This window comes from Pseudomyrmex gracilis, unplaced genomic scaffold, assembly GCF_002006095.1.
Source record: "Pseudomyrmex gracilis isolate BER0280 unplaced genomic scaffold, ASM200609v1 scaffold_270, whole genome shotgun sequence".
Classification (NCBI taxonomy): Eukaryota; Metazoa; Arthropoda; class Insecta; order Hymenoptera; family Formicidae; genus Pseudomyrmex; species Pseudomyrmex gracilis.
The window spans coordinates 87802-98725 of NW_018020854.1; the positions used below are offsets into that span (position 1 = coordinate 87802).

The 10924-nt window shown below is 33.2% G+C and overlaps 4 protein-coding genes across 6 annotated transcripts; 2 read left to right on the forward strand and 2 right to left on the reverse strand.

Moving 5' to 3' along the window:
* Positions 1–1609: 1609 nt before the first annotated feature.
* Positions 1610–2614, reverse strand: LOC109859580. Its single transcript, XM_020437952.1, has 3 exons — positions 2452–2614; positions 2154–2280; positions 1610–2057 (listed from the first exon to the last, which is right to left on the reverse strand). Exons 1-3 carry the CDS (start codon positions 2588–2590, stop codon positions 1715–1717), a joined length of 609 nt encoding a protein of 202 aa, XP_020293541.1. The 5' UTR covers positions 2591–2614; the 3' UTR covers positions 1610–1714.
* Positions 2615–3060: 446 nt separating this feature from the next.
* On the forward strand, positions 3061–4793 carry LOC109859578 (snRNA-activating protein complex subunit 3). The gene is made up of 5 exons (XM_020437949.1): positions 3061–3277; positions 3370–3544; positions 3736–4017; positions 4137–4381; positions 4469–4793. The coding sequence occupies exons 1-5, from the start codon at positions 3084–3086 to the stop codon at positions 4737–4739; spliced, it is 1167 nt and encodes a 388-aa protein (XP_020293538.1). The 5' UTR covers positions 3061–3083; the 3' UTR covers positions 4740–4793.
* LOC109859577 (transmembrane and TPR repeat-containing protein 4) lies at positions 4786–8318 on the reverse strand. Of its 2 annotated transcripts, XM_020437946.1 has the most exons (11): positions 7954–8318; positions 7602–7827; positions 7279–7462; positions 7023–7196; positions 6487–6944; positions 6021–6404; positions 5813–5920; positions 5545–5686; positions 5353–5467; positions 5082–5264; positions 4786–4996 (listed from the first exon to the last, which is right to left on the reverse strand). In XM_020437946.1, exons 1-11 carry the CDS (start codon positions 8006–8008, stop codon positions 4860–4862), a joined length of 2166 nt encoding a protein of 721 aa, XP_020293535.1. In that variant the 5' UTR covers positions 8009–8318; the 3' UTR covers positions 4786–4859. The 2 variants fall into 2 exon arrangements, with proteins under 2 accessions (XP_020293535.1, XP_020293536.1); XM_020437947.1 differs by lacking the exons at positions 7602–7827; positions 7954–8318 and having other exon boundaries at positions 7268–7439.
* Positions 8319–8478: 160 nt separating this feature from the next.
* LOC109859579 (peroxisomal biogenesis factor 19) lies at positions 8479–10901 on the forward strand. Of its 2 annotated transcripts, XM_020437951.1 has the most exons (6): positions 8479–8569; positions 8971–9069; positions 9261–9464; positions 9529–9680; positions 9833–10060; positions 10152–10901. In XM_020437951.1, the coding sequence occupies exons 2-6, from the start codon at positions 9003–9005 to the stop codon at positions 10371–10373; spliced, it is 873 nt and encodes a 290-aa protein (XP_020293540.1). In that variant the 5' UTR covers positions 8479–8569; positions 8971–9002; the 3' UTR covers positions 10374–10901. The 2 variants fall into 2 exon arrangements, with proteins under 2 accessions (XP_020293540.1, XP_020293539.1); XM_020437950.1 differs by having other exon boundaries at positions 8531–9069.
* Positions 10902–10924: the final 23 nt, after the last annotated feature.

The following is a 10924-nucleotide window of genomic DNA, read 5'->3' on the forward strand; positions in this document are numbered from 1 at the left end:
GAGTAATCAAGTTTAGTAACAAATGAGTCACACAGTTCGAGACTACAGTTCCGATTGATTCAGCGAAATCGATCGGTCGATTGGTCGAATTGACCGATCCCAATTGAAATTTGTCGGTTGTAAGTTCCAACAGAGAAAAATGTGTTTTTCGCAATCTTTTAAATATTACTGGATCACATCAGAGACGGAAGATCGGATCGTTGAATGTTTTTCTGCCATTAGTCGATAAAAAAAACATACTTTCCAAAAGATTTTTCTTATCGAACAATATTGGCGTTTCAGACGAGAGACGGTGCGACGAGTTCGAGGAGCACGATGTACCACACCCGTATGTCATTTAGGCGTGTGTACAGAGAAAATAGCAATCATCCACCGCGAATAGTTTGCATCGATTTTGTGTTTCCGTTCCATCTCACGAGAGTGAACAAAAAAAAAAAAAAAATCCTAATATTTGCACATAGTAAAGCGACGAAATAGTCGAGAAAATTTATCATCACACCGCGGAGGATAGATAAAATTTCAACAAAGTGAAGAATGATGTATGAATTTTTTGTAAAATTAATCAAATTAATTTTTTCTCTCTTCCATCTTATAATTTTTTCATCCATTGGAAATATCTTGAAACGATTACATTAGTGGTTACGCAGGAGAGACGATCTATTCAAATAAACAACAGCATCGTGCAATACTTTACTAGCACATTCTTCGTGGCTCGGTTATAAAGCGGAAAATCGTAACGTGAAAGTGTCGAAGTGCGCGTCAGAGTTTTCGGATTGAAAGAGAGAAATAATAATAATAATAATAAAAAAAAACAAAACAAAACTTACACGATACGGTCGATCCCGATCGTTGTTTGTAATTTCGAACGTGCGTGTTCGACATTTTCGCGTTGCGAATTTTTTTGAATTCTAATTGAACCTGTGGAAATGCCCTATGAAAATATTGTACGGTAATCGTCGTACACGGTAGTAGAACGAGTACATTATCCTGTATAGATTGGAGCGAAACTGTGAAATAATTTCGAATTATGAAATTGTGGAACAAAAAAAAAAGAAAAAAAAACAACGCGTGTGCGGGATACGCGCGGGATTTAAAATTGCGCGCGCGCGATCCCGAGCGTATATTATAGTTATTTATCCTCTCCCTCGCCCAACTTATCTTCATTTTGTACAATATTAAATATATTTAGGTGAGAAAAAGCGCGTGCGATAAGATTATCTATTACAAAGTAATTCGTGTTATGGTTGGCGGTCAAAGTGAAAACAAACACTCCGCAATACGTATTATATATGATCGTATAATGTACGTTAACACAAACACACACATCATAACGCGCTTTAACAGTCTGAAATGGAAAAAAAAAAAAAAAAAAAAAAAAAGAAAAATTTGTCAAATAAAACCTTTTACTTGATGTATTTATCGAACGTAAATACAATTATGTCTATAATATATTGCAATAAAAAGAACTAAAACCATTTACAAAGTCAGTTTGTTTTTTTTTTTGCGAGAAAACAAGTTGTGGAAGAAGTGAAGACAGAGAAAATTGTTTCAGGAGACGAAGTTCAGTAACTGAACTCGCGAGAGAGTGTTCGAAAAATTCGAATTTTATTTTCTCTTTCAGTGACACAATTTTATTTATAAGATATTCGCGCACATATGTACATTGCATTTTGTATGTACAAGAAGTTTTTATCGCAGATTTAAAAATCCAAGACTAGACAATCTGTTCTAAAGTGCCATCTTTTAATATCTTATATTTAAATACCAAATCTGATCGTTTGTCGCTCCAAGCTTTTGTTTCCGATCCGCTGAATATGAATTCCGCGTCAACAGCAGCTTCACGGATTTTGGCTAAGTCGTCTTCGTTTTCTGAAATTTCGTAGTGTTTCTTGTGTTTTTTGGGTCTTGGTATCTGTTCCACAGGTATTTCAGTGACCTCTTTAGCAGTTAGAAGAGTTTTTGATGTACTTAAAAGCTTTATTCCAGACTGTTTTCTCTTCACCTTCTGTTCTACGTCACGTAATTTGGTAAATTTTTTATTTTTTAACTTGATGGTTCTACATAAGACAGTGGCATCAGTATTCACAGAAGAACAGACAGTTGCAGAATGTATTTTAAAAATTAAAATAATATTCACACTTCAATATACTTACCGTTCCAACATCTCATCTAGTTTTTGAGCAACAAAAGCTTGAAATTCACTTGTAACACCAAAATTTGTAAACTGATTTTCCTGGTTGGAGCTTAATCTCAAAGATCGCTTTTTTAATTTGCTTGACTCTAAATTTTCAATTAATAATAGATATATAATTAATCTTCATCAAATTAATTACATCTGTATGATTATATATATGTATATATTGAACAAAGAATTATTTCGTACACTTGTCATGCATTTTGTGAGATTGAAAAATTAATGAAAAAAAAAAAAACTTTGTGTTGCTTACTCACCACTTTGGGGAACGATTTTATTTTTTTCCGTACTATAAAGATTGTCATTTAAAAAGTCCTGATCGATTATTTCTCTCAAAACACTTGTAGGAATTTCATCTTCCGAACTTGAATCCGTGTGATTGTTGATCTTTCCCATTTTCAACCGTATTATACTTATTTTGACAACTCGACTTTTTAATAGTCTCCAAATATCCGTCCATACGTCAGTTTTTCTCAAATTTTTTGATAAATACACAGAATAACAAATTTTTAACTTCAATAATATGAAACATAACCTAACTACCGCGCGTCAACAATAAATTCATGATCACAAACTGGTAGTTTAACTGTTTTCGGCAGAGTCAAAATGCGGCCGCGAACATATGTTGTTTTCTTATTGATGCGTCAATTTGTACAGAGTTGAAATTCGATTTACATATCTCACGAACCGATATACAAAAAGATTCGATTTCTTGAATCGCGAATAACGTTTCTAGGTTAGGTTAGGTTAGATTAAGATTGACAGCACACGTTTTCATAGCACAGCTGATGAAAACCTATCAAACGTATCATTACTATTTTTTCTCCTGATAAATATAATTTTGTTTATTTGTTTCAAAAGTTAAATGATTTACAATTAAGTAACAACAATGGACGAAGTGTATTCGTTTTACAATCGTCACGCATCGAAAAAGCTCAATATGACCGAATACTTCAAGGAATACAGTGAAATAGTAAAACCAATTGTACATCGAGAAGACCAGTCGGACGAAGAAAGACTTTCCGAACTTATGAATGCAAATCTGACAGAGGCGAGGAAAAGTTTGATAGCAAGTTACTGCAGGTAACAATAAAAAAAATTTATACATATATATGTGCGTGTATGTTCACATGTTGTACACATGTGTGTATTAAAATTTAAAATTATTTTTGTAGCATCGACAATTTAACAATATCAATAGAAACCACCATTACAGAAGAAAAAGATAAACATGAATATCTCAAGATGCCTGAGAATATCTTGGATAAAGTTCCGCTAGAAACAATTAAGATATTAAAATCTTTAATTGACTCAGCGACAAAATCAGGAAATTTACATGGAATTCCAATTGTTAGTAAATATATATATATTTTTTTTTTCAAAAAAATATTGATTGATGACGAGGTGATAATATGAAAGTTATATAATATCTGTGTCTTATCGAAACGTTAGCGTAATCAAAAATCACTTTTCTCTATGCCCTTGAACCTTTGTTCTTTGCCAGCACTGTAACACAGGATCCTCTCTTTTGGTTTTTTTAGAAATATGACAAAGTAGAATCATCCAGTAATGATTCTGTGAAACCATACGAAGAATTTTTAGTTTACGTTAGAGTATACGAACCGTTCAATCACCAGGCTGTGTCTCTGAGGCACAAGATGAAAGTTACTGTTTTCCCGACTCTTAAACTTAAATGCACCATATCAATTCTAGGTTGTCAAACCCTTTATGATTTACGTCAAAAGATATCATGTCTGTCTGATCTGACGATTTCGACTGAGGTCAGCGAAAACCCAGATCAAGAGGAAGGATCATTGGCTAAAGTAAATCTGTTCTTCTTATCTTAAATAGATAACTCTATATGTGCTATTTTATGTTGTTTTCGCTATTTGCTGTAGAAACAATTTCATACGTGATTTTGTTTTTTTTTTAATTATTACAGAACGTTTACAAATCGGGATTCTTTTACATCGAAGATACGTTTTACAATGACTCTAGTGACCCGAACAATGTCGATTACAGCAGCGTTATAATAGAATGGTCAAAACACAAAAATCGCAATATAGGCCCGTTTAAAGTCGCTACCATGGACACGCGTATAAACACTCTTGTTGCTAGATTCGGTTTTCCATGGGTCTATCAGCATCAGGGCAATTGCGAGCATGTGATCGTATTGAGCGATGCCAGGTATGTGAATTTGCACATACGTACGTATGGATTGGAAAAAAATTGTGTTTGCTCACATCTTGTGGTTTTTTTTTTTTTTTTGTCAAGATTGGTGACTGAAAAGGACGAATTAACATATTCCGCTTATCCAAGGGTGGAGAGAATAAAACCTTTTATTGGAAAAAATTGCATCATGTGCGGAATACTTAATGTGCATTGGATTATTACGGAACACGACAGAATTCCGCACGATCTGAGCTACTGGTGCGACAAGTGTTTTGTATCTTACAATTACATTGACGGCAAAAAAATTGGAAATTTCAAGGCGTACAAATATCCTCGTATTCCGAAACTAATGTATATTAACAAAAAATGTTAATAACCACCTTTTATAGTTGTTATATTTAATAAATTACTTTAATATATTAAAAAATTTATATAAAATAAAACCATACAATACTCCACGTTAAACATTTGTGTGAAAAATCCATTTTATTGACTACTTTTGTCGAGTTTTTTTTGTGTACAGTCTCCGTAAATTGTCTCTTGCGCTGTTCAAGTCCGGCTTCAATTGCAGCGCGGTCTTGTACATTTGTTCCGCCGCGCTTAGTTTATTCCAACGATGATACAAAACACCTGAAATGAGAAGTATTTCGTCTTCTCTCGATAATTTTGTATATACATAATCTTGAATTGCTTGTAAAATGAATTCGTGAAATACCTAAATTTGCGTAAATTATAGGATCGGTAGGATTTTTCGATATCGCCAACTTATACTGCGCTTCGGCTTGCTCGTACTTTCCCTTTTTTCCCAAGATATTAGCTACGTTGAAATAGACGGAAGCATGATCCGGAATAAATTTTACAGCTTCGCTCGCCACGTTCAGCGCCTCTTCTGATCTACCTAAAAGCGCGTTTAGTTTACAACATGTGCATATCTCAGCATCTTTCTCAGTAAATAAACTATACTTTAATACTTGTTTGTCACCAACCTAAATCATCTAACAGTAATATCGTGTTCGTCCACGCTTGTTTGTGAGTAGGTTTTTGTTTAGTTGCACTCATCCAAGCTTTCAACGCTTCGTTGTGTTGCTTTCGGTCTAGATACTGTTAAAATTATATTTCAGCATTTACGGATTTGTATATCATGTAAATTCTATGCGAGGTAAACATGTTTTACTCACATAAACGCCCAAATTGTAGTAACAATCTGGATAATTTGATCGGTATTGCAGAGCTTTAAAATAGCTTGCTTCTGATTCTTTGTCTTGCTTTAGTGCCGACTGAACTATTCCTAAATTCATCCACGCTGCTGCAAAATCTTCCCTAATAAAGTTATTTAAGAAGTTTTAATTAATAGATAAAAAAGACATTATACTTAAATACACACTTTTTGTTCGTATTTTATTTATATACTTTAGTGCATGACATATAAAAAGTGACTGAACTCACTGCAAACTAACAGCTTTTTTAAACAAACTTGCGGCTTTCAAAAGCTGCCCGTCACTTTTCAGTAAGTTGCCGAGATTGTTCATTGCTTGAGCATAATTTGGATTTAGTCTACGACATATGAAAGATATAAAAACTGTACAAAATGTAATAAATGATAATAATGACAATGTGAATATTGAAAAAAAAAAAAAATATATTTTATATACACCTTAAGGCTTCTTGATATTCCATTTTAGCGAGGCTAATGTTTCCCGCGTCCGCAGCAGTTTTCGCGATATTATAATGTACTTTTGCATTCAAGGGACATACGTTCAATGCCGATTGGAAAAGTAGTTTTTCATTTCTCCACTCGCTGCTCCTCATCCAGGAACGTGCGAAGAAAAGTACAATAAGAGTCGTGTATGCCAATAACGATGCCTTGGGTAAAGAAAATCGAGCGGAGAGTTTTTGCAAGCCGATAGCAACTAACAGACAATATCCCGCCGAAGGCAGATATAACGTTCGCTCTGCCAGAACAAATCCAACATTGAAGAAGATATTGCTCGCTGGTAGAAATGGAAAAATTAACAGCGCAAGTCCCATAATTGTGTATCTGTAACAATTAATGATATATAATAATATGTGCATATATATTTAGATATGTTTGAGAAGTTTCACACATTTCGCGAAATTACCTTGAAGTATCGTCCTTTCGAGAAGTAAATGTGTGCGCGATTAACGTTCCGATCGTTAACCAGAAAATAATGATTACAAAAATTCTATAGTCATAATCAGTAATTAAAGGTACGCAACCCATTGACCAATCGAAACAGAGCCAAACAGGACATATGAGCAACCACGTATTCAAACAATAGATGTAACTATAATTGAGTATACGAAAAAACATATTATCCACAAAAGATGCTGGATTATCCACCGGTTGGAATTTGGGGACGGAAAATCCCATAATAGTAAATCTCAGTAATAAGAGTATTATCGCGATCAAGAAAAGAACACTAAGTCGCAAGAGCAAGTTTTTGTGTTTAAAAAAATTGTTCGAATGTTTATTCGAATCTTTGAGTAGAATAAAATTAATGATATCAACTGGATATATTTTGTTCACTATAACTATGTCGTAAATTGCACAAATAGCCTGAAAATAATAAAAACAAATGGCTCTTTAAATCCAATATGAAAAATTATTTATGACTGTAAACTCTTTTATACTCACAACGGCAGTGATTCCAGTTTCCTTACATAGCATTGCTGTAATTACGCAAATAGCAAAACCGGACATGGATATGTACCACGAATGTTTTGTACATGTCGCATAGTTATATAACAAAATTGACAACCATGTGAATAATGTGCACAATAATTCAGCACGTCCTACAATTCCAGATACCTAATGTACAGAAACACAAACCACAACATTGCAGCACATACATACAAACAAAGTATAAAATATATATGTACATTCAAATTACAGCTTCTGTATGAATTGGATGAACTGCAAATAAAGCTGCAGCGTAAAACGAGATATTCCATTTGTCCGATCCCATCAGTATGTTATATACAAAAAAAGTTAACAAACAGACCACACTGTGTAATATTATATTTATCAAGTGATAGTCTTGTGAAATCAAGTCTTGCCTTAACCAGAAATTTAATCTGAAAGAATCAAAATGAGAGGAGGAAATGAGTTACATATTAAATATCTTTTAGGACAAAAAATAAAGATTTTCTAAACCTACACACAATAAGGTTACGCTCAATATAACTGTGTAATAGTATCTTATTCCTATTTTACCTAAAACTCAGAATGGTAAAAGGTCTGTATGACTTATGGCTTCGCTTATGGGACAATTTGGTGCCCCAAAAGTCATTTCTAAATATTTGCCACAGCGGTGTGGCACGTACATCGTCATTATTGACAATCGCCTCGGTATCGTCAAAAACAAAATCTCCGTCATAACTGTTAACAAAACAAAGTGACAAAATCACGATTATCCAACAAGAAAGCGGCGGCGATAGAGCTGAAAAAAATGTGTTAAAGATTTGTCAAAATATGTTTTATACAAAGATATATTTACGTATATAGTTTGCACGTATATAAATAAATAATAATAATTGTATATATATAAACTATAAACACCGCATACTTGGTGAATGAGATGTTATTTTGTTTTTCATTGTGTACTCGATGCGCACACACATAAAGTTACATCATTTTTCATTTCTTTTGTTTACAGACAACTGCCGGGTAAAAACAGCTGTTTGAAACCATGTTTGAAACGTCTTTGACTAAAGAGAAACAGCTCAAAGCGACTTTAAACAGGCATTTAACATTTCTACTCGGTCTCGAGCGCCGCCGTGTCCACATATTTGTCAAACGTCAAGCTTACATTCGGGAAAATACTGGTCTGATTGGTTGATTTGTTTACATCTTATCGCTTAAGGACGTTCTACATTAGTCGCGAGCGCAAACACAAGTAGCAGATCTCGCGGAAGTGACCAATCACTGGTGGTTGATTGGCTGATTGTCCAATTATTCAATACCACACAAGGTTTTTGCGACTTGCGTTTGCTCCTTGCGACTTGATGTAGAACGACCTTAAGTTTTAAGTCTTTAAAGAATCCGCAGTACATAATTAAAAAGCGATTGGCCTCTCCTTCTAAATTTATTATAAATATAAAAATATACGCCAATGACATGCAATAATCGCGATCGGTTCTGTTCGGTATCGTGTGTGCGTTGACGCAGCCTTTCCTACAGCCGTTAGTCTAATTTATATATACACGCGCATGTATAAATAATGTATTTCAATATTTTTAGATCGTAGTCAACGAGATTTTCTATTCAACGTTGTTTAGGATTTAATTGCCACTAAAGTCGAGTTTTCTATTCGATAAACAAAAACATGCGTACAGTATATCAATGATGACTTAGCGTTTTTTTTGAATGTCAAACCTAATAGATTTTATAATTTCTTAAATGAAGTGAATCACATTATACGCTAATAGAAATACAGAGTTTCTCTTGACCTAAAATTGTCACTGAGTGAGGTTTAAACAGTTACACTCTTGTTAAAAAAAAAAAAAAAAAAAACTAACGCAACGTTAGTTATCACTTGTGCGTGTGCAAAGTGATAATTGATTAAGTCGTATTTTGTTCCAAGATATTAAGTTTGACAAATACACTTGGGCAAGTATGACTGACAACACCCATAAAGTGAAAAACGAAGAAGACGATAAAGAATTGAACGCTTTGTTGGACAGTAAGTAAAACATTTCATGGTTATATAATATAATTACCGAGATAATTCTTAAGATAAGATGTGACATTTTTTACACTCTTATCGATAAGATGTGACATTTTTTTACACATTTTTACATCGCGTTTATTATAGAAATCGATTGGAAATCGTGAAATTCGGAAATGTCGTAATACGTCTCTAAATTGTTTTAGGCGCTTTACAAGATTTTGACAAAGTGTCATTGAATGCCGAATCTAAGAACACCGAAAGCACTTCGGACTTACAAAAGCAATCGGATAAACACGAAACAGATAAACATGAAACAACGGAAACGCCTGAAGATAACTGGACGGAAGATTTCCTTAAACAAACAGCTAGTCAATTTGAAAAAGATTTTGAGACCTTGTTACAAAATGGTGAGCTAATAAAAAGTCTGAGAGGAATTTACATGTATTACTGCAAGATTTTATAAATTGTTAGGCGATAGTGAACTAGAAGCTGCTTTGAATAAGATCAGACAATTGTCAATCAGCGATGCAACAGACGAAACAGGCACAACAAGTAACACAGACTTTCAATCGACCATTTCACAAGTTTTAAAGGACCTGACTGCAAATTCTGAAAATTTAAAGGTATTCCAATATAATCCAACAATAATAATAATTTTAGTCAATATAATATTAAGAGATAATAACAGTCTGATATGTAAGATTCTGTTTAACTTTGGTGCTATCAAGAGTAATTAAAATTTAGAGCAACATTTTGAGGATAAAATCTATTTTAGAATGATTCAGACTTAGCAGCTATGCTTGGACAAGCATCTCTTGATGGCGGAACTGACTTATTACCGTTTATGCAAGGAATGATGGAACAACTTTTATCAAAAGAGATACTGTATCCGTCATTAAAAGAATTGGCAGATAAATATCCGAAATGGCTTGAAGAACACAAAGCAACTTTGAGTTCTCCCGATTTGGGAAGATATACGAAACAATCGGAGTTGATACAAAAAGTATAATCAATAATATATTTTATAATTTAAATAATAACTATAATAATAATTATAACTTTGTGTTACTATACTTATTTAAATTTTGTACAAGGTATGTGCTGAGCTGGAGAAAGAAACAGAAACCGATACGGATAGTGTAAAGAAACAACGGTTTGAATATATACTGAAACTGATGACGGAAATGCAAAGTTACGGCCAAGCACCAGAAGATCTTGTTGGCGAACAGAATTCTTTCTTTCAGTTCGACTCTGAAGGAAATCCCATTCTTCCATCACTTGGAGAAAATTCCCCGCAAGATTGTCGTATTATGTGAATAAACTTAGCAGCTAGCGTTTTTTTAATCAACTAGTAAATATTACATTTGTTTTTATTAATTTTCACTTTGGAAATAGCGAATTTTATATAACTTTCTGTGATAAAATTTCCTAAATAAATACATGGGAAAAATGCATCGCAAATTCTGCTCACAGTATGTACACATCGAGTATATATCGTTTTACTTCAAAGTTAATTCTACGAATATAATATAAAAAACAAAAAGCTGCACAAATTTTTTTTTTCCCCCCTACTGGATCTTTTTGGTTAAAACATTTTTACAAAAGACAAATCAGTTTTAAATTTACTACAAAATTTGTGACTAGAAACATTTTGTATAAACAACGTTGTTATGTTTTATATAGGTAGTGGTTGTTTTGTCTTACATAAAGATAGTGTTAAACTAATATTCTCTAATAATAAATGTAAATGGAGAATGGAAACACAACATTTTGCAACGTGGAAAAAGTCTTATAAGTTATGAAATATTATAATAAAAACCATATACTTTGATGAATAAAATTTATACTTCGTTTACTTATTCATACT

Coding starts and splice junctions, on each gene's coding strand:
- LOC109859580 (XM_020437952.1), bottom strand. CDS start 2,590: ATGGGAAAGATCAACAATCACACGGATTCAAGTTCGGAAGATGAAATT. Junction 2,281..2,451: donor TAAAATCGTTCCCCAAAGTG/GTGAGTAAGCAA, acceptor TTGAAAATTTAG/AGTCAAGCAAATTAAAAAAG. Junction 2,058..2,153: donor CTAGATGAGATGTTGGAACG/GTAAGTATATTG, acceptor TGTCTTATGTAG/AACCATCAAGTTAAAAAATA.
- LOC109859578 (XM_020437949.1), top strand. CDS start 3,084: ATGGACGAAGTGTATTCGTTTTACAATCGTCACGCATCGAAAAAGCTC. Junction 3,278..3,369: donor TTGATAGCAAGTTACTGCAG/GTAACAATAAAA, acceptor TTATTTTTGTAG/CATCGACAATTTAACAATAT. Junction 4,018..4,136: donor AGGAAGGATCATTGGCTAAA/GTAAATCTGTTC, acceptor TAATTATTACAG/AACGTTTACAAATCGGGATT.
- LOC109859577 (XM_020437946.1), bottom strand. CDS start 8,008: ATGTGTGTGCGCATCGAGTACACAATGAAAAACAAAATAACATCTCAT. Junction 5,468..5,544: donor ACTACAATTTGGGCGTTTAT/GTGAGTAAAACA, acceptor TAATTTTAACAG/TATCTAGACCGAAAGCAACA. Junction 5,265..5,352: donor ATTACTGTTAGATGATTTAG/GTTGGTGACAAA, acceptor ACGCGCTTTTAG/GTAGATCAGAAGAGGCGCTG.
- LOC109859579 (XM_020437951.1), top strand. CDS start 9,003: ATGACTGACAACACCCATAAAGTGAAAAACGAAGAAGACGATAAAGAA. Junction 9,070..9,260: donor ATTGAACGCTTTGTTGGACA/GTAAGTAAAACA, acceptor AAATTGTTTTAG/GCGCTTTACAAGATTTTGAC. Junction 9,681..9,832: donor CAAATTCTGAAAATTTAAAG/GTATTCCAATAT, acceptor AATCTATTTTAG/AATGATTCAGACTTAGCAGC.